Raw genomic sequence first — 21,349 nt, 5'->3', positions numbered from 1 at the left:
GATCTTACTGAACATGCCTTCAGTGCAGTTTTGCATTGTTTCATCTGTAATGCTACATTGATCAAACCAGATGCAATATATGATGATTATAATGTGGATATTAGCCACATTGATCACAAAAATGATAGATGAAAAAGAGTGGCATGTGTTTTTCCAAGACCAGGCACAGGATTAATGAATGTTTTTTCTCTTCTCTGGAGAAGATATTTGATAAGGAAACAATCATGAATGAGGATTTGATCTCTGATCTGTTTCATTGAATAGGGAATGTTTCCTGTCATCTCTTTTGTCAAACATTGTTCTCTTTCTGAACCATCAAATTGAGGTGCAGAAAGTGAGTGACAGTGCTGACATTCTCTCACTTTTAAGTTCCTCATTCCATCAGAGGAATCAGCTCTAAATCTTTGACAAAGCAATCACTAGATATGTAATGTGTTATGTGGTCATCATGTGGACATGGAACCTTCATCTGCAAGCTTTTCCTCGAGGCAATGATAGCTAAATAGTGCACACACTACCCTCACTTGAGGGTAGCATTAGTCATAGAGATAGCTTTCATGATGCTGTGCTGTAGTGCAAGAATATCCTGAGAATATGACTTCAACTGATTGCAGAGAAACAAAGTTCTCTTCACCAAATCATAGAGTTTGCTTTCATTGTGACTGGAAAGGAATGAGGTTCTCACTTTCCAATGAATTTAAAGACAGAATTAATCAAGGAAGGCCATTTAGAAGATTTATAAAGATTGAGTTAGATTGCAAGTTTGCATTCTTTTAGAGCACACAATGCCAGTTTGTTTACAAGCCTAGCAAGTTGGGGGAACACACAGTGAAAGCTTCCAAATCCTACGGAGTCTCCACTATATCTGCCACCACCATCACTTCTTTCTGATCTATAAACACACCCGCATCTCAGGCTTTCCCCTGCAACAAAGCTTAAGCACACTGGTAAGGAAAGAAGGCGGAGAAGAAAGAGAGGAAACATGAAGCCTGCAAACTTGTGGCGTACTCCAATTCCGTATCTCTTCGGAGGTCTCGGTGCAATGGGGATCCTCATTGCGATTGCTCTTGTCATACTGCTGTGCTCTACGAGCAAGTCCTCCAGTGGTGAGAACTCAGAGTTGTCAACCCTGCATGAGAAAGCCACGGCTGTGCCTTCGGATATGGAGCCAAGAATTCTTGTAGTGATGGCTGGAGATGACATGCCTACCTTCGTAGCAAGACCCGCATCAAGTTCTGCTCCATGTCATTAGGGTTTTCCTTCTTCTTTGTGATCTTTTCTCTGTCGAATTGTCTCAGAGAGGACATTGAGATGAATGCGAGGACAGAATGTTGACACATCTAAACATGCAAATCTAACACGTTGGATCTGCCGTGCTACAAGTAAAGTGTTACTCCACACTATATCTATCTAATAGCAATGGTTATTGTAAATGAGACGAGACAGGATTATTTTTAGGATAAAAATATATTAATTACTGTGTAGCCGAATAATCATAATAATAGCTTAACTATTAGATGGTTCTCTTGCAGTGAAAGTGTCTATTATTATTACACTTGAATAATCATGATAATAATTAAATTATTATTATTATGATTTTTTTGAGATAAAAAAATATCTATTATTGTAATTGTAAAACTGCAGTGATATATGAACTATTAATGCCATTTTTATTTGTTGAGAAAACACTGCTATTACTACAATTAAATTACCATAATAATATGTACATCTTTGCCTATAGTCATATCTCTGTACACCAGCAATTGAATCTATCAATTCATTGACAATATCAAATAGCAGTGAGGAATGAAAAGTGCATTCGATCTTCCACATGATATTATGATTATTGTTGTTACTATTACTGTCATCACAATCTATCTATCTCTTCTTCTGGTTCCTGCGGGAGTAGACCATCCCCTTGATGCCGTCGGGGTCGGCGGCGAAGCCGAGGGGGCGGTAGAAGCCCACCACGCGGGGCTCGGCGTAGAGGGCGATGTTGGAAACGCCACTGCGTCGGAGGTCGGCCACGAGACGCTCCATCACCGCCCGGCCAAGCCCCATCCCCTGCAGCGACGGCTCCACCACCACATCCCACACCACCGCGTTGAACACCCCGTCCCCTGTCGCCCGCGCGAACGCCACCGGCTTCCCTGGCCCACCGCCCCTCTTGGACTCCTCCACCCACACCACCGCGCCGCCGGCGTGGCCGAGAGCGCGGCGGAGCCGGTCAGGGTCCCGCCGGGGGAACCCCACCCGGGAGAACACGTCGTTGAGGGCGGCCACGTCGAGGCCGTCCGCGCTCCGCCGGACGCGGAAGCCGCGGGTCTCGAGCTCGCCGTCGGACACGGTGAAGGCGGCGGAGGCGACGGGGAGGAGGAGGCTGCGGGGTCTGGTCGAGGCTTTGGACGAGTGAAAAGAAGTGAGGGTGAGCTGGCGACGGAGGTGGCGCGAGAGGGAGAGGGACGACGAGGGCCCGCGGAGGGGGAGGAGGACGCCGTGGGATTGCATCTCTGTAAACGCTTGGCATGGAATGGATGTGCGTGTCGGAGTTTGTGAGCGTCGTCGATTACTCGTCCGAAACGTGTGGAGTTGCCGAGCGGTGCTACTTTGCATGGCTGGTCAAACCGTGGTCAACAGACCTCGTAGGCGACCCTTACACAACCTCAGCTATGCGAATGAACATGGCTGGCGTTTGTTCCTTACAACGTGCGGACCCCACTCTTAAATTAAGAACGTCTCGGACGTGGCGGCATCTCATTGGAGGAGACGCGGTTTGGGGAGGGTGCGCTAAAAAAAAGGGTCGGTATTGCCTGTTAGATGGGAGAGACAGACAGAAGAGCAAACCTTTCTGATCTGTCACTCCTCTCTCTTTCCAATGTTCCAAAGCTTTTCCAAATCTCAACTATGAGTTTGTAGTGAACATTACAGAGGGTGAAATCCTGTAATGCTTACAGAAAGCTTCCAGCTTTTCTCCAACATTTGCATTGCAGAAGACAAATTTAATCTGGTCCTGTGATGTACTGCAGCTGCAGGTGTGGAAGCTTACTATCATGGAGAGCTTTGAGAAGAGCCCATATGACCAGCCGAGGGACAGCAGGTGGCAGCAACTCCCATGGCCGGGCCTCAAAAGCCGTCCCACCAGTTGACATGAAGTTTGGGTGGCACAACCTCGTGTTATCAAGCCACCCCCCCAAAGGACCACCTGCACCTCCTCCTCCTCCTCCTCTTTCTTTATAGCTCACTAATGATGAACCCTGTGATCAGTTCCTAGGAGCCCATGTTCCTCCGGCTCTCGATTTCATGATCTTGCCATCATGACTGCTGCAATCCCTTGGCCAAACTGTGGATTATCATACGCTTAATTCTCTCCTTGAAATAACAACTCTTCAAGTTTTGGGCACCTTCACTGTGTGAGGCACTTTGAGAATCATCAAAGTGCATAAACTAAGATCACCTTTCTAATTGAAGAACTTCATGGAGATTAGCAGCACAACAGTAAGAAACAAGACTTTGACCATGATCTCATAATTTGTGCTCATGTTGGAACTCGAGTCCTATCCTGCTATAAAATAGCACACCAAAGCCCTCAGTTTTGACTGGTTGGCAACCCCTGCAACCACAATTTAATTACCCACCTCGTTGCATGCATGGCGGAAGACAGACTCAAACTCCCATATCTTCTATCGTACTCAATACAAAGGATTCCAACACTTTCTTCTTTACTTTTCTTATTTTTCTATCACAAGGACAAGGTTTGAGTCCTTCCAAGTACACCAGTCTAGAGAAGGCCAATCAGAAGAAGTTATGAGGCCAATTTAAAATAGATTGCAAGGAGCAATTAATATAGGAAGAGAGGAGATGTTGGAATCCCAGCTATGAGCCATCAGCTTATAGAGCCTGACCTTTGAATTCTTTCTCCTCCTTCCTTTCTGCTGCATGACAAACATTCTGAAGGTCAGAGGAAAGTCATGGTGTGCTCAATGTCCACAACAACGGTCATAGTGTTCTTGCTCTCTTTGATTGCTCTGGAGGACTTCACTGTCATTGCCAAAAGCGGTAGATACTTCTCTCTATGTCCTTCCATTCTAATTCCTTCCATTCTAATTCTTGCAACATCCAATTCCTTCGCTGCAGACATGGCAGTCTACGGGTGCAATTATGCGCAAGAACACAAGCGGAACGAGGTAGTGTACGATTTGCATAAGCCTCTCAACATTCATCTTACTGAAACTTCTAAGAGTTGACACTGTCACCAGGAACTTGGTGCCAGCAGCCAGAAATGGCTCAGAGGAAGGAAGATGGTGGAGGAAGTCAGAAGCACAGTGAACACAGGCGCCAAACACTGGATCAAAGAACATGAGCATGGACAAGATGGGCGTTCGAGTGTAGGGAGTGAGGTGAGACATCAGATTCGCCATTCCAGGGTTCATTTTGCTGGCTTTGTATCTTTCAGTTCCGATTACCGGGCGCCGAAAAACCACCCCCCAAAGCACAACTAAAGCAGAGCGTTTTGAGTCTATTTTATCTCTGTTATCTATACTTGTTTAGGATATAACAAGAGAGGAACAGTTTGTATTCTGCATATCTGATGTCTAATGCATCTATATAGTTAACATGGGATTTCTAGATTGATGTTCTATATACATCTTCAGCAAAAACATTGTACTATCCAAGACACAAACATGTTTCATTCTGAGACAGCATGATGGCCTTGCATTGTGAGGTCTAGAATTCCAACTGTTCTTCATGCAGGAAAAGCTATGATCTCTTCAAGTTAGCTATTCGTATCCCCAAACACAGACACAATAAACCATAATAATCCCAGGAATTAAATGAGCAAATCAGATTCACTAGTTTGCAGCAATGCTACTGTAATACAATTCATTCAGCCAATCAGAACTCAAGAATCAACTTTAGACACGAGCGAATCCGGCAATACAACCAGTTCAAGGACAGCGAAAGCTTTGACCTCATGATAGCCTCCTGCAGTCTTTGCAGAGGGGCGGAAGAGGCCTACGGCATCTCAACCTACAGAGTTTCTGTAACCTCATCATGGGATAGTTCTCTGTTTGTCCATCTGTACTTGAATTTGTCTTCCTGATTTGATCTTATATGGAAACAATAGAAGATGCTGAAACGAGAGACAGCAGCAACACTTCTGCATACGGCAGTGCCGATGAATCCGAACGAACACTTCCAAGTAAACACAGAATCAGGGCTTCACAAGCCACGAGTCTTCTTCGAAGGAGGAGCATTCAGCAATGCAGGTGAAGCCCGTGACTGTAGATAATTCGTGTAGCATGGTATCATCGAGTCCGGAACGCCGGTGATAAGCCCGGCGAGGGGGAAGTAGAAAGCATGAGAAGAAGACGACTCGTAGCCGAGAATGACGCAAACAGAGGCAGAGACAGAGAGAGGAGGATATTCGTGTAAATTTAGAAAAGATTGAGGGGTTAACAGTGTCAGTCAAGGAAGCTACAGAATGAGGGATGGATTTGTCATAACGTGCCTTGACGAGGGGTTCTGTGACAATTAGCGTATTTTCCCTGCCACGGGAAGTTTTAGGACTTCGGGGAGAGGAACGCTTGGATTAGGGTTTCTGTCGACCTCCTCGTCCCTTCTGTATCTGAGGGTTCCCTTCCGGAGCTGGTGAGCCTTGGAGGAGCAGGAAGCGACCGATGGAGTCGGTCTCGAGATCGAGCGGCGAGGAGGATGAGATGGGGAGGACTCAGAGATCGTCTCGAAGAGGTTGTCTTGCGGAAAAATAATGATCGTCTTTTTCTCTACTTTTCGTTGTGTTTGTTTTACGGAAGCGCTTGCTTTACGAATTCCGAATAGTTAAGAAAAATCACTTTTTGACGTCTTCTTTTCTGAAAGTTTGTTGCCCAGAACAAGAATTGCTATGAGTTCCCTCTAACTTAGTGTATCTTCTTCCAATTACTTGACCGAAACCTGAAATATGATGAGCTTGTTGGTGTTGTGTTTTGATCGAGTGTGGATTTACTTCTCTTTTGAAACCTATTTTACTTTAAAAGGAGAAATATTTTGCTGAACCCCAAAAAAAGAGGTACCTTTGAACTAGAAAATGGGTTGTCTATGCCAAATAACTCTCTTTTTGTTTTCCCTTTTGGGTTTCTCCAGTGGAACTCACGGTAAACGTGGATGGGAAGAGTGGTGAGCAGAAGCCAGGTACGCCAACTACGCCGAGGTCAAAACATTCTGCAACTGAGCAGCGTCGGAGGTGCAAAATCAATGACAGGTTAGTCATTAGTCAATTTTAACCCATATTCCTATCGTATCTTCTTGTCTTTTGTACGTGTGATTGGATAGCCAGAATCATAATTCTATAGTAACTGTCGGATTAGAATTTTGAAGGACCACTACGGTTTCTTTACCAATATTGTTTCTATTAGGAAACTTGGTATAGTCTAATGTCTATAAATAGTATAGTGAAAGTTTCTCAACATGTCATTGCTAGGATTCTGGATGTGCCAAGAACAATCTGATTTTGATATCAGTAATGACAATTTGATTATGCTTGTAGCTAACTATCTTAAAACTAACATAAATATTCCACTAAAAGATACTTTACCTACATTGCAATATCGAGTCCTGTTATTAATGATATCAAAATATTTTTCTTAGTTATATGATAAATTTAATATGGTGTTACGACAATCATGTTAGTCCCTCCTCTGTATGCTTTTGCAGACTGACATGGGGTAATATGCTACCCCTAACAAGGAACCTTCATCTGTGCCCACCTATATGCTGGCATGAGATGTCAAATATGCAATATTTTGGTGAGAAGTGAGGACTTATATGGTATTTGCATGGCTATCCATGAAAGCATGATAAGGTGGATATTTTCATCCAACAGGATTTGACATGGAATATTGATTTCAGTGTCCAAGACTATATTGATATTTTAAGATTATAGCAGAAACTGCCACAAGTTTTGTTGCTTCATTTACTTTTTCACATTTGTTGGGGCTTTCGTAGTTACGTCTAAAGTTTTTGTTTTAAATGAAAATTGAATTTTACTGCCTAATTTTTGGAATACTAGAAAAACCAAAATGTAACAACAAGTTTTTTTAGTACTAAACCTTATGCTATTACTTTCAATCTATTCCAGTTATGATTCTATGCAACTATAATATTATGCACTAAAAGTGAATACTCCTTATGTACAGATTTCAGATTCTTAGAGACCTCATACCACATAGTGATCAGAAGAGGGATAAAGCATCATTCCTTTTGGAGGTAGTTGCATATTCTGATTTTTTTTTCTTTGAGGTTAAGTTGTTTGGAATTGCACTTCATAAGATCTGGTCCCTATGCAGGTTATTGAATACATTAAATTTTTACAAGAGAAGGTACAAAAGTATGAATCATTCCCAGGTTGGAATCAGGAAAATGAAAAATTGATGCCATGGGTAATCTTCTACCATTTTTCTTTCGCAAATTTTGAATGAAAACAAATGTGTATATATATGCTTTTTGCATGAAATCACATTTCCGGCTATCTTTGTGTTCATTGATTTATTAAATGTTCTAAAGAACAATGTTTGAACATGCTGAAGGTCCATAAATATCTGAACGCCAACAAATTTGGTTAATATACTTGCAAGGAGGAAACATTGCTTTCTTTTTATTCATTTCATTAGTGGAAGAAATAGTTCACTTACAGTCCACATATTGCAATTTATTCTTCTTGTATTTATATGTTTTGTTGGAATTCCTACGGACCTCGTCTTCTTGTATTTATATATTATTTTACGTACTTATTAATTATACCTGCAAACTGGTTGATCTCACTCCATTTAGGAGTAATATGTGAAGTTCCTTGTACGTGAGAAGAGAGCATACATACATCAACGGAAGAGAGTGTACATCTATGGAAAAATGAAAACTATTTTGTTTAAGAGTTCACCTGATACACAAATATGAAAAGAAAATGAAGATATAACCTCCATGTACATACAAGAAATGAAAACTGATTTGTGAATCAATCATAAATTACTGAAAAGCATTCGTTTCTATTGACTTTCGAGTCAACTTACTTAATACTGCTTTTTATCTTTAATATATCTTATAATTTAAAAATTGAATTAAAATTCAAACTAAAATGGACATCTTAAGCCCAGTTTGATCTGATTGTTCTTGTTATTTTGCTTATTTCAGTTTCAGATTCTGGGAAATTGACCAAGTGCGGTTTGATTTGGAAATTTAGCAAAACTGAACTGAACTGTGTGCTCCACCAATGATAGCATAAATTATCGATTTTTTAATTTTAGTATCGTTCTTTTTACAACTTTAAGGTCCTTATGTGTTCTTGTGATTTTTTGAGGTTAGAAATGATATACCTGGTTTCTCTAGGATGTATGAAAGGGTAAATCATCCCCTGGATTGAAATTTTCATTCCCTGGGTTAAAATTGTTCACATGATGTTTCTACTACTCTCTCTCTCTATACATGTAAATGTTTGTGTGTGTATTTTCGACTATGGAGCACTTCCTAGTGTGCATTTGGAGAAGATTAACAAACTGTTAAAGACATTATAATAGTAGCCCAATAGAAGTTTTTAGATTTGACTAATGTTTTCTCTTGGCTTGCACCAGAGTAGCAATCAAGGCCCTAGAGATGGTATAGCTGACCCTCCTAACCTTACGAAAAATGGTCCTCAATCTGGCCTTTTGTTTGCTGGAAAGTTTGTTGATAATAGCATCCCCAGGGCACCAACTTCTCTCTCAAATGCGCATAATTTAGCAGAAGCTGATATGAGTCCTGGTACGGTGCTTGTTCCCATGCAGTCAAACTATTATGCTACTGTTGGAAGGGGCTCCGGCTTTATGCAGCCTCAGGAGAGGGTGATTTCAGACTCAGATAATTTAGTATCCCAGACTCAATCTGAGTGGCAAAGTTCATCGTGCTTGGCCGACTGCACCGTGAGCAATGATATGTTGAATGAACAAGAAGAGCTAACAATTGATGAGGGCACGATCAGTATTTCTAGTGTCTATACCCAAGGGTCAGGCTTCATTAAACTACTAGATTTTTCTTCAGAACATCTTGTCATGTTTGTCCGAAAATTATGTCTTATTGGTGATTGTGGAATGAGTTCCATATGGATTGTATGCATGTAGGCTATTGACCACAGTATCACAAGCTATGGCCAGCGCAGGAGTGGATATGTCTCAGGCCAGCATCTCTGTGCAGATTAATCTTGGTAGACGTGCAAGCAGAAGGACTACCACCACTAATATGTCCAGTGCAAAGGTATAAATATTTTGTTTGTGCATTATCCTTGGCATAGCAACCGAACCAGATAACATGATCGTTGAACATGTTGAATCCATGCTGATACATGCCTTTCATCTAAGTTTTCATGCTAGACAATGCTACTGAATAAATCCATTGTAGGTTTACATGTTTCTAATGGAACTTCTACTGAATATATTCTGTTATTCAACATCATTAGTTTCTTCTTTTCCTACTTTTCCTAGATGCAATGCTCATTAATTAATTGATCTCGTTGACAATTATTGAAAACATTGTCAAGGTATGCTTCGTTAAATTGGGATTCTATCACTATAGTTGGACATGGACCGACCAAGCAACTACTTAAGATGGTTGGACCTAACATTATAGTTGCAAGGGCTAGTGTTGCTGGCAGAAATATAGTTGGATGGATGATAATCCACTCTTGAAGACCTTATCGTGTTTAAATACTACTAGCTCAGGGTTTTCGATCCTTGTTCTCATTGTAGGATCGCTTTGACCATTCACCCATTAATCAAGTAATTGGAGACTCAGGAAGACCAGAGAGCAACATTGAGGGGTCTGAACAAGCTCCAAAGAGGCAAAAGGTTGATACCAGCTAGTGGCTGTCCAAACAGTTTGTTTTTGTGATCTTCCTCGTGTCGGACTGGACGCCTTCGCCTGTTTGACTAGGTGTAACATCATTGTGTATTCCTTCCTCCGCACTCGCTTCTTCAGAGAGGCTCCTCGTAGAACTGAGAGGCTAATTAACTTGTTTGCTTCTGTTCCACTTTGGAGTCTTAGAAACTGTGAATCGCTGTGAATTGTACTGATCAAGATACACCAATAATTTACATATTAAACTTCGGATAAACTGTATCGTGTGTGTCTTAGATTACCGAAACATCTGAAAGCATAAACCATCAACAATGGACGACTGAAAACTGTTGTATGCTTGTAAATTGGTTGATGAAGGACAGTTGCCATGATAGAAGCTCTATCATGTTGCAGTAAAGTATACGTGACTCGGTAAATCCAGTAGTGATTTGGTGATGTCATATGCTTACATATCTTAGATAACATGAACGATGCATTTCTGTATAATTTATTAGACCAAGTGAGCTTTGTACAAAGTTTGGTTTCATTACTTGATGAATAGAGTGTCATTAGGTGGAAACTGCTTCTGATCCAAAGCATTTGTTTTGGCACCGGTATATATCATCTTTAAGTTGGTATGTACATATACACACAGGAAAGCTACTCCAAAGAGAGCTTGTCATGTCTGCTATGCAGCTGGCCATGTTGGTGGTATCAGGAAAGGAAACCATGACTTTCTGTGATTGATTGCCTTCCTGTAATGAAGTCATTTGGCATTAGGAAGGAACGATACGACGATTGTGATGAACAATGTCATCCAGCTCAAATGATCAAATCAATCATTAGGTGTTTGATTCAATGGTGGGGTCAGTGCAGGACCCATCGCAGCAACCTACCCCAATTTATTGCACACCCGGAATGGTGAAAGAGGACCTCAACTTTGGACAGTCAACTCATTTGTACTGCTGCTAAGACTCTGTAGTGCCACTGAAGTGATGATACCAGGAGTGAATGCTGGTGTCTGGCTTTCCGCTGGCACACCATGTGCACCAATCTTGTTCTCATGTCTCTCCCACTCCACCCTCGAGAGTGTGACCACAGCTGTCATGAACTCTTCCTTCATTTTTAGTTCGCTAGATCCAATTAAGCATGCTTCCATTGTACCATGGTAGTGTTATATATAGTGGACAACAAGAATATATAGTTCTGTGATCTAAGACACAAGTGAGACTCTGCAGTCAAAAGAGTAAACCCTGCACTGAATCCAAAATCCAATCTCCAAACAGTGTCAGATTATAAAGTAATCATCACCATTCAAAAGCACACACAACCTACAGGACAAACCCACCAGAGAAAGAGAGAGAGAGTATAATACTACTATAGAATATATAGTAGATTATATGAGTCTCTCCCTTGTAATTATTCCCCCTCTCAAATCATGAAATTACCAAGGCAGAAAAAGGGAGGAAAAGGAGAATAATTTATAGCACAGAGGGTGAAAAAGAAGAAGAAGAAGAATACAAGAACCTTAGTTTCTTAGAGGACTGATATGACTGCTGTCGCTACAGTAGCAGCCGCGGCGGTGGTGAGCCACCTCCCGGCGGCGCCGACACTGGATGCAGCATTGTCCGACGCCTCCTCGTCTGCGTCCGCGGGCGCCTCGTCCGGGCCGGCCGGGGTGGGTGGCGACGCGTGCTTGGCTCCGTGCGCGTGCTTGGCCTTCTTGGGCGCGGGGGCGGCTGGGGCCGGTGCGGGGGCGTCGGCCTTGACGACCTCGGGGACCTTGAACAGCTCCCGGGGCTCGAGCACCTTGTCGATGGCGTAGATAGCGTCGGGGTCCTGGTCGACGACGGTGGAGGTGATGGTGGCGGTTACGATGTGGGTCTTGAGCGTGATGGAGTCGCCGTCGGTCCTCACACTGTAGTGGAAGTTCTTGCTGTGGCCGCTGGTGGCCAGGGTGCTCATGGCGGCGGCGTTGGTCTTGAGGAGCTGGGGGGAGTAGTACGCGGGCACGCCGTGGAAGCGGAGGAGGGAGGCCTTGCCTTCGGTTGTGAGGTTCTTGTACTTGGGGGCGAAAGCCGTGACGGCATCGTCGTCGGGGCAGAAGACGGTGAGCCCGCTGTCGAGGTTGTCCTGAAAGGTCTGTAGGACGTCGCGGCGGGCAAGGAGCATGTCGGCGAAGGCCTTGCAGCCCTTCCGGCTCATGGCCTCGGTGAGGTTGACGGGTGCGGGCGCCGCCACGGGGGCCTCCGCCTCGGGGGAGGTGAGGATGGTGCTTATCTGCAGGATGGAGATGTTATAGGGGATCTCCTTCACGGACTTGACGAAGACGGCGGGCGCAGCGCCACCGGCGTCCTCGGTGATGAACGTGACCTTGCCACGTCGGTGATCGGTGATGTTGATGTAGCCGGTGGTGCCGGGTGCATGGCCAGAGGACTGGAAGACGGAGGAGGAGATGGTGGAGCCACCGGTAAGTTGGTGGAGCTTCTTGGCGCCGTAGTAGTCGGTGAGGATGTGGAGGGCGAGGACGTTGCGAAGGGTGAGGATCGACAGGTGCTTGGCGAGGAGGTCCCCCATGCCTGAGTTGTCGACGGCGAGCACCGTGATGGTGAGCCGGCGGTTGATCTCGTTAGCCAGGTGCGTGACGGACAGGTAGTGGTTGAAGGTGGAGAACTCCGGGTGCTGCGCCAGGATCTTGGTTATATTGTGGCCGCGCGCCACCGGCAAGGTGGCGGCCGCGGCCAGCAGCAGGAGAGAAGCGGCGAGGAGAGGAAAAGCTCGCTGCATTGCTAGGACAGCGAATGCTACTACGATTCTAGTGATAGGAACTCAAGAAACTACACCGGATCGAGGAGTAAGAGGAGAAGAAAGAAGAAGGTGAGACAAGGAGTGTGTGGTGTGTGCAGTGTGGGGGAGAAGCGTGAGGAATGGCCATTATAAGGTGTAGTTAGTAGCACAAAATGCCCCTGCACCACGTCACGACTTAGTCTCCGACTTACGTCACGACAGACCGGCGTGTCCCATTGATAGCATGTATTCATGCAAGCAATCAATCAGTCAATCAGATCCTCGATGTGCTCCTCCTCAGTTGCATGATTAACGATTCTATGCAATCACAGGTCAATCATGCTTCTGCGGTCCAAATAAATCAAATGATGAGCTCATGCAATTGCATTGGACGTGTCACCTAAATCCAGGGGGGAGAGCATGTGAACTCGTGTTCGACGTTCCACGAAGACGACCTATTCCCGTGTCGGTGAAACAGGGGCGAACGCGACCGCTCGTCACACGACATAGGTAACACCCCGTGCCATGTGCGCAATCTAACCCCAGCTTTCGCACCGGCTCCAAAAGTCAACACGTGAGACGAGGACCGAGCACGTGCTGACGTTGAGGCAGAGAGTTACCGCTGTCGGCAGGGCATCGTCCCCTTCGATCGCAAGGAAGCCAGCAGCCGTCGCCGTCTCCCCGAGCGCGGTGGCAAGGGGCGGCGCTTTGCTTCCACCGACAGAAGGGTTCCGCCATGGGGCCCCGGCACGTCTGGGCCCAGAGATACGCAAGCGAGACGCAACGCAATTATTCTTGTGGGTGGGTGTTCGATCTGTGTTCTCAGTCTTCTTTGCTTTCTTGTTCCTCTTCTTTACCTTTCTTTTTCCTGGGTTCGATGCCAAACCCTGAAGAGAAGTCACACCGGCAGAGCACCATTACTTTGGGAGGATTTGCTCGATTCAGTTCCTCTCAGCAATTGTTCATTCACGTTTACCAGAGAAATAAGCTTCGTCTTTTCCCTCAAAATACCTCTAACGTCCATCAAACATATCACCATCACCAACTTCTCTTTTGTCTTCGTCTTCCTCATGATCTTAAAGTCTTCTATCTCCATCGACACCGTAGCTACCTCATCATCATCGTGATGTCCACCACCGTCTCACCAATAAGTCACTTGTTCTCCATTTTTCCTGTGAGAGAACACAATGGTCTCCAAACTGCCATATAATATGTCACACAGTAACATAAATTATAGATGCAAGTCCAGGCTAGTCGGGGCCCCGAGTGCAGCTTGATAAGAAGACAGTGTACAAAGAATGGGTTGGCAAGGCTGGTCCATGACAGATCTCATGAAAGCTTGTAAGCAGAAAGCTTCAAGTGCCAAATGGGGCTGGTGAGTGGTGATGGCTGTGTGGCTGTCATGGATGCATGTTTTGTCTTGGCCTGTGAGAATCGAGTTCCATGTTCCAAAGGCCAGGAAGACAATAAATGTCTATTTTAATGCTCAACCAGCGCTCATCAATGGGGTTGGTAGTTGGATCCTCAGACACTTTTCTGCATAACCTGTCATATTATAAGACTATGGTACGATTTATTGTAATTAAGATGTATGAATACTGTTAATTCTTTATCCTCTTGTGGATTGATAAGTGTTGATTTGGGTAGGATTATGATTGCAGTTGGGATTTACCATGTCAGCAGCATCTATGCTGTTTCTTTAGCATTATCTTTGATGTTAATTATTAATCAAGCTCAGGGAGAATAAAGAGACTCTAAAAAGTTGTCTGCCGACACATTTATAGGTACATTTTGATCATGGTTGTGTTAATAATCCAGTTTGATGAACAGAATAATAAGGTTATAATCACACTCATTGATATGTTACTCTCTTCTTGACATGGTTTAACTACAGATATGCACCATAATGCAGTCATAATCACTCATAGTAATGTATGCTAAATGTGAACCTTCTTTGTGTGGGCAATGAAGAGAGGAGAGGAGAGGAGAGGAGAGAGAGAGAGAGAGCAAAGTTGAATCTACAAGGCTAGCCCAAGCAAGGGGATGAGGAAAGTAAATAGTCTTGTTTTACCTTTGTGTAGGGTAGGGAGGTGTGCATGTGAAAGAACAATGGATGCAGATCCATGGCTCACATGGTATGCATGTGAAGCAACCTCTTTCCCCTTTTTTTCCTGTCTTTTTCCTGTGCTTTCTGTGTCAAGAAATCAGAAACAAAGCTCTTTAATGCCAAAAAACAAATCTTGTTAACCAAAACTACATCATCTTTTTCTTTACTTGGAAGAAGAAAAGGAAATCTGAATAAACACAGTGTTTTGTTAACTCTGGAAGCAGAAAATTTTAGTTCCAGAGAGAGAGAGAGAGAGAGAGATCGGAAGAACAAAGAACACAGATATGCTTGACATCTTCAACTTCACTCCTTGTAATCAAGAAACGGAAATAGCTTCTGTTCTTTCAGCAGTCAGCTATCAGGAAAGCTATAAAACCAGCACAAGAAGGCACTGTCGGTGAATCCACGTCGTGTCTCCGCTTTCCAGGATGAAAGAACTGCAACCCCGCTGTCTGCATCGTTCATGTGTTGCGGAGATAGGGTGGGTCGTTACTCCGTCTCTTTTTGGCAGATCTTTCTTTTCCAGCCAAGTGTATGATGATGGCCTCCTCAAGCTTGAGAGAAATGTGTGAGCTTGCTTTCCCGCACTGTAAAATATTATCAATGTCCGGTCGATACTTACAATCTTTCTTTGAACCAAAATCAACGAACATATGTCGAAAAAAGACAACTTTTTCCTTGAAAAAAGTCTGCCTTTAATTATTAAGCTAAGGAAATGCGAATAGGGTGCTTTAATCTTATCAGCTCCTCAAGTTAAAGAGATTAGAATCTTTAAGAAAGCTATGAATATATTATTATTACCTGCTAATATCTTGTAGAGAGTCATAATCTTTGCATAATTAGTTGATCACAAATAGTTGAGAATTATGATTTGTTGTTTCATGTATTGACTCATAAGTCATTAGAGAAGGCCAAGTTGGACTAGTTTTGCTCATGATTTATCAGTAGAGACAGATCACTGTGACTTCCATCACCAAAGCCTTCTCTACTCAAATTGAATGAAGAGAGGGCAAGGTTTGTAAGCTTCTTCTCTCTTTTCAATGTTACCATTTCGACTGGGTTATTATACCTTTCTTCTCTTGCTTAAAATTTCTCATTTCCTGGATTCTGAACAGACACATTGTGCTCATAGTTGCATCAGTTCATTAGTGTGATGGCTTGACATCTTTGCACTAGCAATGTTCTGAAAGAAGACATGGGTCAGATATAGTGTCACAGTTCCATATCTTGTTCATTTGAAGCATTCATTGGCTTCATGGGCCTCTCTAAGTTGGTCTAAATAGCATACAACCTCCATTGATTGATTCAACCAAGTTTATATCCCCTGTTCATGAAAGAATGGGGTTTAGTGAACATACAACCTGTGACCACAATAATGGATTGAAGGATAAAAGAACAACTAATAAAAAAAATATACAAAACAATTCCTTTTGCTTTGAATGAACATACAAATCACCTCACTGTTTTAATTTACTTCTTAACATGCTTGTCAAGAAATTTTCATGATGCCTGTTTCTACATTTGATAGCTCTGCTCTAGTCTGGAGGGCCTGCAAGAAAAGTCGCAATATTGCAGATGGAGATTGCTGAATTTGGACTCTCGTGAGTTGTATCGACCAGTTTCGGAAGCCAAAATATTGCAAATGGAGCATTTATTGGTGCAGGTAAGTGATTAGAACAACTTTGGTGATGAAGTTTAATTGATCATTTATTGCACTTTGTTTGCTTTTCACTGTAGTTCTGCTTTCCCAGTCCAACATTCCCATTCTTTTTTTGCAATTTTTATAAGTTTCTATAAATCCATATCAACTTTTGCCTAACTACAAATTAGACTGTAATTAATTAATTTTAGTATCTCAATCATTATACTTTTAAAAATTATATTATGATCTTTATACTTATGAAAATAAAATATTTAATCATATTTCTCCTAGTATCATTGACTATGGTGACAAAAATATCTTGATTTATCATTGAACATATGCTAACTCTATCTCACTTCGATTTATCATTGAACACGCATGGTATTCCCATCAACAACAGAGTCAACGACGTAAAAAGAAACAAGATTACATACTTCAAAACGAGATCAAATGCTTCACCTTCATAAGCATAACGATATCAATATAATTTTTAAAAATATAAAGATAAAAATATTAAAAATAACTAATTACATGAAAAATAATTTATAATTATCTTTCCGATTGAACGAAGAACTTTTAGAGTGACTTTCATAATAAACTCTTCTCTCTCTCTCTCTCTCTCTCTCTCTCTCTTGGAGCGTTCATAGAAGAATTAAATTCAAGAGTGGAAGCATGATAATTTGATTTAGTAGCAAATTCTCAAGTAGCATTCTTGTAATTTTTTATTTTACCTATTATTTTTAATATTGTGATGTTGTGTTGCAAAGTGATCAATTCATCTTTTACTATCTCAACTAGATATATATTTTTTATTTTTATACCGAAATAACAAGAAAATTAATAAAACATTTTTCAGCAATAAAATTGAGGTTTAAGAAAAAAATATTTTAATTTAAGAAAATAAAAATAGAGAGACACTTCCTAGTAAAAATAGAGTGCCTTCAATCTTACACGTCATAAATGATGTCAAAATTCCATGGCAATTCAATTGACTATCAAAATAATATAATTAATTGTAATATCTATTTTTGTTTAAATTTATTATTTGGATGCTTTAAAAAAGTGTTAACTATGTATAAAAAAAATCGCTAGAGATTTCTTTTATTGATGCTTTTTTTGTTTTCACCTTCCGGTCTTAATTGAAGAATTTGGGTTGGATTCGCGTACTGCACTTTTTCTGCGGACACGCCCCGAAGCGAACGTTCCGTACGCCTTTCCACGAGTAAGAAAGCCGCCACGAGACTCCTCTCTCTCTCTCTCTCTCTCTCTCTCTGGCTCCGTCTTATCCGTCGGCGAGAGACAGTAGATTCATCGGCGGTGATTTCCTCCACTTTTTTGGATGAAAATTTGCTTCTTTGGTTAGGATTCATTGCTTCGTGCTGAAAGATCCAACTTTTCTGTTCTTCTCCTCGTTATTTTCGATTTCCTTGTCGTAAAAGTCGCTTTTTTGATGGAATTATGATGGGTGTCTTCTTGAAGTTCCTGCTTTTCGTTCTTTCCTCCGGGTTTCTTGTCCTTCTGATCGTAACCGGCTTCTATGGCTGTAAAACCAGTTCTTGTTTTGCTATTCCTCTTTATTCCTAATGCTAAAATTTGCTTCTCGCCACCAATGATTTTGGGAAAATTTTCGTGTTCAAGAATTGTTTGTTTCTTTTTCATTTTGGGAAAATTGACCTTCTTTTTGTCCATTACACCTATGATTTTGCTGAGTATAATGGTTTTGAATGAAAGATTGTGGCTAAGTGGAATTAGATTGGCCGTCCATGAATCGAATGCTGGACCCTATTCATTGCCAAGTCTTTAGTAGGGTTGCTTTGTGGGCAGGAGGTATCTATCTGTTGAAACATCCAGATTTGGGCCGAGAGGGGATACATGGAGGAGGAGGCTGCTGGACTTCTTAAGGTGATCATCGTGCAAGGAAAGAATCTGGCGATTCGAGATTTTACTAGCAGTGATCCGTATGTTGTGGTCAAAGTCGGAAATCAGGCGAGTCTTGGCAACCTTAAACTGATTATGAGATGGTTATTTCCTGTTGACATGTTGATCCGTAGATTTCAATGTAATAGCATGATCGAGCAGCTTTACTTGATGCATTATCATAGAACACTCAAGTTCATGCGTTTGAGGAAATCATAATCTCTTGTGTCAAGGTTGTGTGTCGTTGTGGACGCATCAACAGACACCATCATAGTTTCAGGCCAATAAAGATGCTTCTTTTCTGCCTTGTCTTTTTTTATTTTTAGCAGGAGGTCGACAAAGATGCTTATTTTTCTATAGGGTGCATTGTTTTTCCATTTATATGGTTTATATTTTTATTGACTTTCGTCCTGTTATTATGCTTCTGAATGTTCTCCTCCATGTTTAGTATTAATGACCACAATTAAGTAGCTGAAAAACTTCATACTCAAAACCACAATAGATACTTGGTTTTCCCTACTGTTCTAAGATATCTTTCATTGCTAAATTGGCTCGTAAGGAATCTCACATCAAAGTTTAATGGGTTAAAACTTAAAGCACATTGATACTTGAAAGATGTTGCTCAGTCCTTTTATGCAGTTTCTGCCAATCTCATAATATTTATTTGTATCATCTGATGATATTTCTGGGCTATGCACTTAAAAGATGGGTCCGTTGGATCCGTCGATTTAAAGACAGGTGTACCAGTGTCGACATCTCCTCCACAGTTTTACAATTGTTGTCAGATCTTTAACAGTCTTTCTTCTAGTTCCATCTTCTTCTGATAGTATCCATTGATAGGCATATTTGCAAAATCTGAAAAGACCTTCTTCTTCTTCTTCTTCTCCTATCCATCTTATGATAGTATCCGATGAAAGGCATAGTTGCAAAATCTGAAAAGACCTTTTTATCATTAAGATCTTAGTTTCAAAAATCCATTAAATTCGTTCCGTTGATTTTTTTTCTTTGTCTTCTCTATTACATTCATCCAAGACAGCCTCCAAAAATCAAGATCAAGTTCAGATTTGTCACTGAATTTAGGTTCATGACTGGGTTGTATTAGTTGAAAATTGAAATCAGTTAATTTGGACTTTGCTAAGTCCTACTTGATCAGCTTGGGATTCATTAGGATTAGTTTCAGATTTGTCACTGAATTTAGGTTCATGACTGGGTTGTATTAGTTAAAAATGCTGGCTTCTTTGCATTTTTAAATAAATATTTGCATGATTTCTTTTCTAGCAATTATTAGATATATTTTGTTCTGAATTGTACACATGCTTTTGATTATAACATGCAAACACCATTATGTATCATCACATCCTGCACCCCTATCAGAAGCTTATTCTATAAATGTTTGCCGTATATTCTTTCTCACAAAGCTTTTGTTGTAATTTAACTTGTGAACCAAATCAATGATTCAAATTCCTGTTTTTGCTCAGTCCTTTCAACTCCATATAATGTTTTGTTTTGTAAATGTTATGTGGAAAGGTTACCATTTTCATGTGTTAACTTTTGTTGCTTGATTAGAGTGCCAAGACAAAGGTCATCAATAGCTGCCTTAATCCGGTTTGGAATGAAGAGCTGATATTTACTCTAAAAGAACCTCTTGGTATCTTAAATCTGGTATGTTCTGCTATTCTGAATCCAAAATAATAGGAGAAATGCTGTTCCTATAATTCAAACTAAACTAGCACTCACTACGTCTCAGCTCGGATAGTCAAACTAAATTGATGTTGCGATACTTCAACCTATAATTCCGTGGCTGCCAATTGTTCTTGTTTCTGTCTTTTGCTGGCTACAAATCAAACAATGTTCTTATAAACCATCTGAGAAATGGTAGGTCCAAAGAAATTGCAGCAATTCTTCTGTTTCTTTGTTTGCAAAGGTTAATGGTTATCTGGCGACACTTTTCCTGAGGAGCTATTTTGTTTTACACCGAATAACTTAGTCATACAACAACATAACTCGATAGATTTTTTGGTTTTTGAGAAAGAGTGTGGAACTCTATGTGCACACTGTATCCTCAAACATCTTATAGTTCAGCAGAAGAACCATACATTTCTTCCTCGAAACAAAGTTGATTTAGTCTCATTAAACTTTTCCTCAGGAGGTGTTTGATCGAGACAGGTTCAAGTCAGATGACAAGATGGGTCATGCCTTCCTCGACCTCCAGCCCCTTCTCTCAGCTTCGAAGCTCAAACGGGCTCTGCAGCTCACCTCAGGCGAGACCAAGCTGCGGAAAGTGGCTCCAGATTGCGATAATTGCCTCCTGGCCAGTAGTTGTATCACGTACGTCAATGGCGAGATCGTGATGGACGCATGTCTGAGGCTTTGCGATGTCGAGTCTGGTGAGTTGTATGTGACAATCAAGTGGATCGATCATCCCTCCTCTGCAGTAGCTCCTGTTAAGAAGGCTTAGGTTGATGTAAGATGTTTGATGTATCTTATTCTCTGGTTTGGCAGAGTAGAAGGAATCATCTGTACATACATGTTGTAATTGTTGGTCAATCTAATGATGAAAGCTTTGTGTTGCTGTTTCCATGCATCTTTTGAAATCCATGTTTAGATCTCATTTGTCTTTCTATTACTTTCATCTTCCAACTTCTTACTTTATCATCTGCAATGGCACCCTAAATTCTGGTTTCTCAATGTTTATGTGAATGTTTTTTCTGAATGCAAACATCCCCAAAGAAATATTAGTAATAGCACTAAAATTGAATATATATATATATATATATATATATATATATATATATATATATTGAATTTCTATAGTTAATATTTTTAAAAATATTAAATATATTTCTTAATAATTTTATAATATTATAATTTATTTAAGTTTAAAAAATTTAAACGATTGCTTAAAATGATAAAAGAAATGGATTAGATATTTGCAAATATTAATACTTTTTTAAAATTATTGATAATTATGAAGAGTGATTAACTTTAGTTTATTATTATTGTATGCGTCCTAATGAGAGCGACATATATAAAATATT

General features: G+C 41.2%; 4 protein-coding genes across 11 annotated transcripts; 2 read left to right on the top strand and 2 right to left on the bottom strand.

Moving 5' to 3' along the window:
• Positions 1–1,763: 1,763 nt before the first annotated feature.
• Positions 1,764–2,549, bottom strand: LOC135598372 (serotonin N-acetyltransferase 2, chloroplastic-like). The gene has a single exon (XM_065092057.1). It carries the CDS (start codon positions 2,506–2,508, stop codon positions 1,879–1,881), a length of 630 nt encoding a protein of 209 aa, XP_064948129.1. The 5' UTR covers positions 2,509–2,549; the 3' UTR covers positions 1,764–1,878.
• Positions 2,550–5,532: 2,983 nt separating this feature from the next.
• Positions 5,533–10,135, top strand: LOC103972765 (transcription factor BIM2). 3 transcript variants are annotated; one of them, XM_065092027.1, is made up of 7 exons: positions 5,533–5,748; positions 6,142–6,259; positions 7,194–7,263; positions 7,344–7,436; positions 8,622–9,031; positions 9,147–9,279; positions 9,563–9,764. In XM_065092027.1, the coding sequence occupies exons 1-7, from the start codon at positions 5,679–5,681 to the stop codon at positions 9,626–9,628; spliced, it is 960 nt and encodes a 319-aa protein (XP_064948099.1). In that variant the 5' UTR covers positions 5,533–5,678; the 3' UTR covers positions 9,629–9,764. The 3 variants fall into 3 exon arrangements, with proteins under 3 accessions (XP_064948099.1, XP_009385393.2, XP_009385401.2); XM_009387118.3 differs by lacking the exon at positions 9,563–9,764 and adding an exon at positions 9,771–10,135 and having other exon boundaries at positions 5,534–5,748; XM_009387126.3 differs by lacking the exon at positions 9,563–9,764 and adding an exon at positions 9,771–10,135 and having other exon boundaries at positions 5,535–5,748; positions 8,814–9,031.
• Positions 10,136–11,149: 1,014 nt separating this feature from the next.
• LOC103972757 (fasciclin-like arabinogalactan protein 2) lies at positions 11,150–12,777 on the bottom strand. The gene has a single exon (XM_009387106.3). The coding sequence runs from the start codon at positions 12,643–12,645 to the stop codon at positions 11,395–11,397; it is 1,251 nt and encodes a 416-aa protein (XP_009385381.2). The 5' UTR covers positions 12,646–12,777; the 3' UTR covers positions 11,150–11,394.
• Positions 12,778–17,521: 4,744 nt separating this feature from the next.
• LOC135581902 (protein C2-DOMAIN ABA-RELATED 11-like) lies at positions 17,522–20,895 on the top strand. Of its 6 annotated transcripts, none has more exons than XM_065092090.1 (4): positions 17,522–17,616; positions 18,219–18,380; positions 19,878–19,973; positions 20,458–20,895. In XM_065092090.1, the coding sequence occupies exons 2-4, from the start codon at positions 18,267–18,269 to the stop codon at positions 20,767–20,769; spliced, it is 522 nt and encodes a 173-aa protein (XP_064948162.1). In that variant the 5' UTR covers positions 17,522–17,616; positions 18,219–18,266; the 3' UTR covers positions 20,770–20,895. The 6 variants fall into 6 exon arrangements, with proteins under 6 accessions (XP_064948162.1, XP_064948151.1, XP_064948137.1 ...); XM_065092079.1 differs by having other exon boundaries at positions 17,579–17,711; positions 18,222–18,380; XM_065092065.1 differs by having other exon boundaries at positions 17,579–17,711.
• Positions 20,896–21,349: the final 454 nt, after the last annotated feature.

The sequence above is a fragment of the Musa acuminata genome, chromosome BXJ1-2, assembly GCF_036884655.1.
Source record: "Musa acuminata AAA Group cultivar baxijiao chromosome BXJ1-2, Cavendish_Baxijiao_AAA, whole genome shotgun sequence".
In the NCBI taxonomy this organism is placed as follows: Eukaryota; Viridiplantae; Streptophyta; class Magnoliopsida; order Zingiberales; family Musaceae; genus Musa; species Musa acuminata.
The sequence above is the reverse complement of the archived record's forward strand: the minus strand, read 5'-3'. Positions and strand labels throughout refer to the sequence as shown.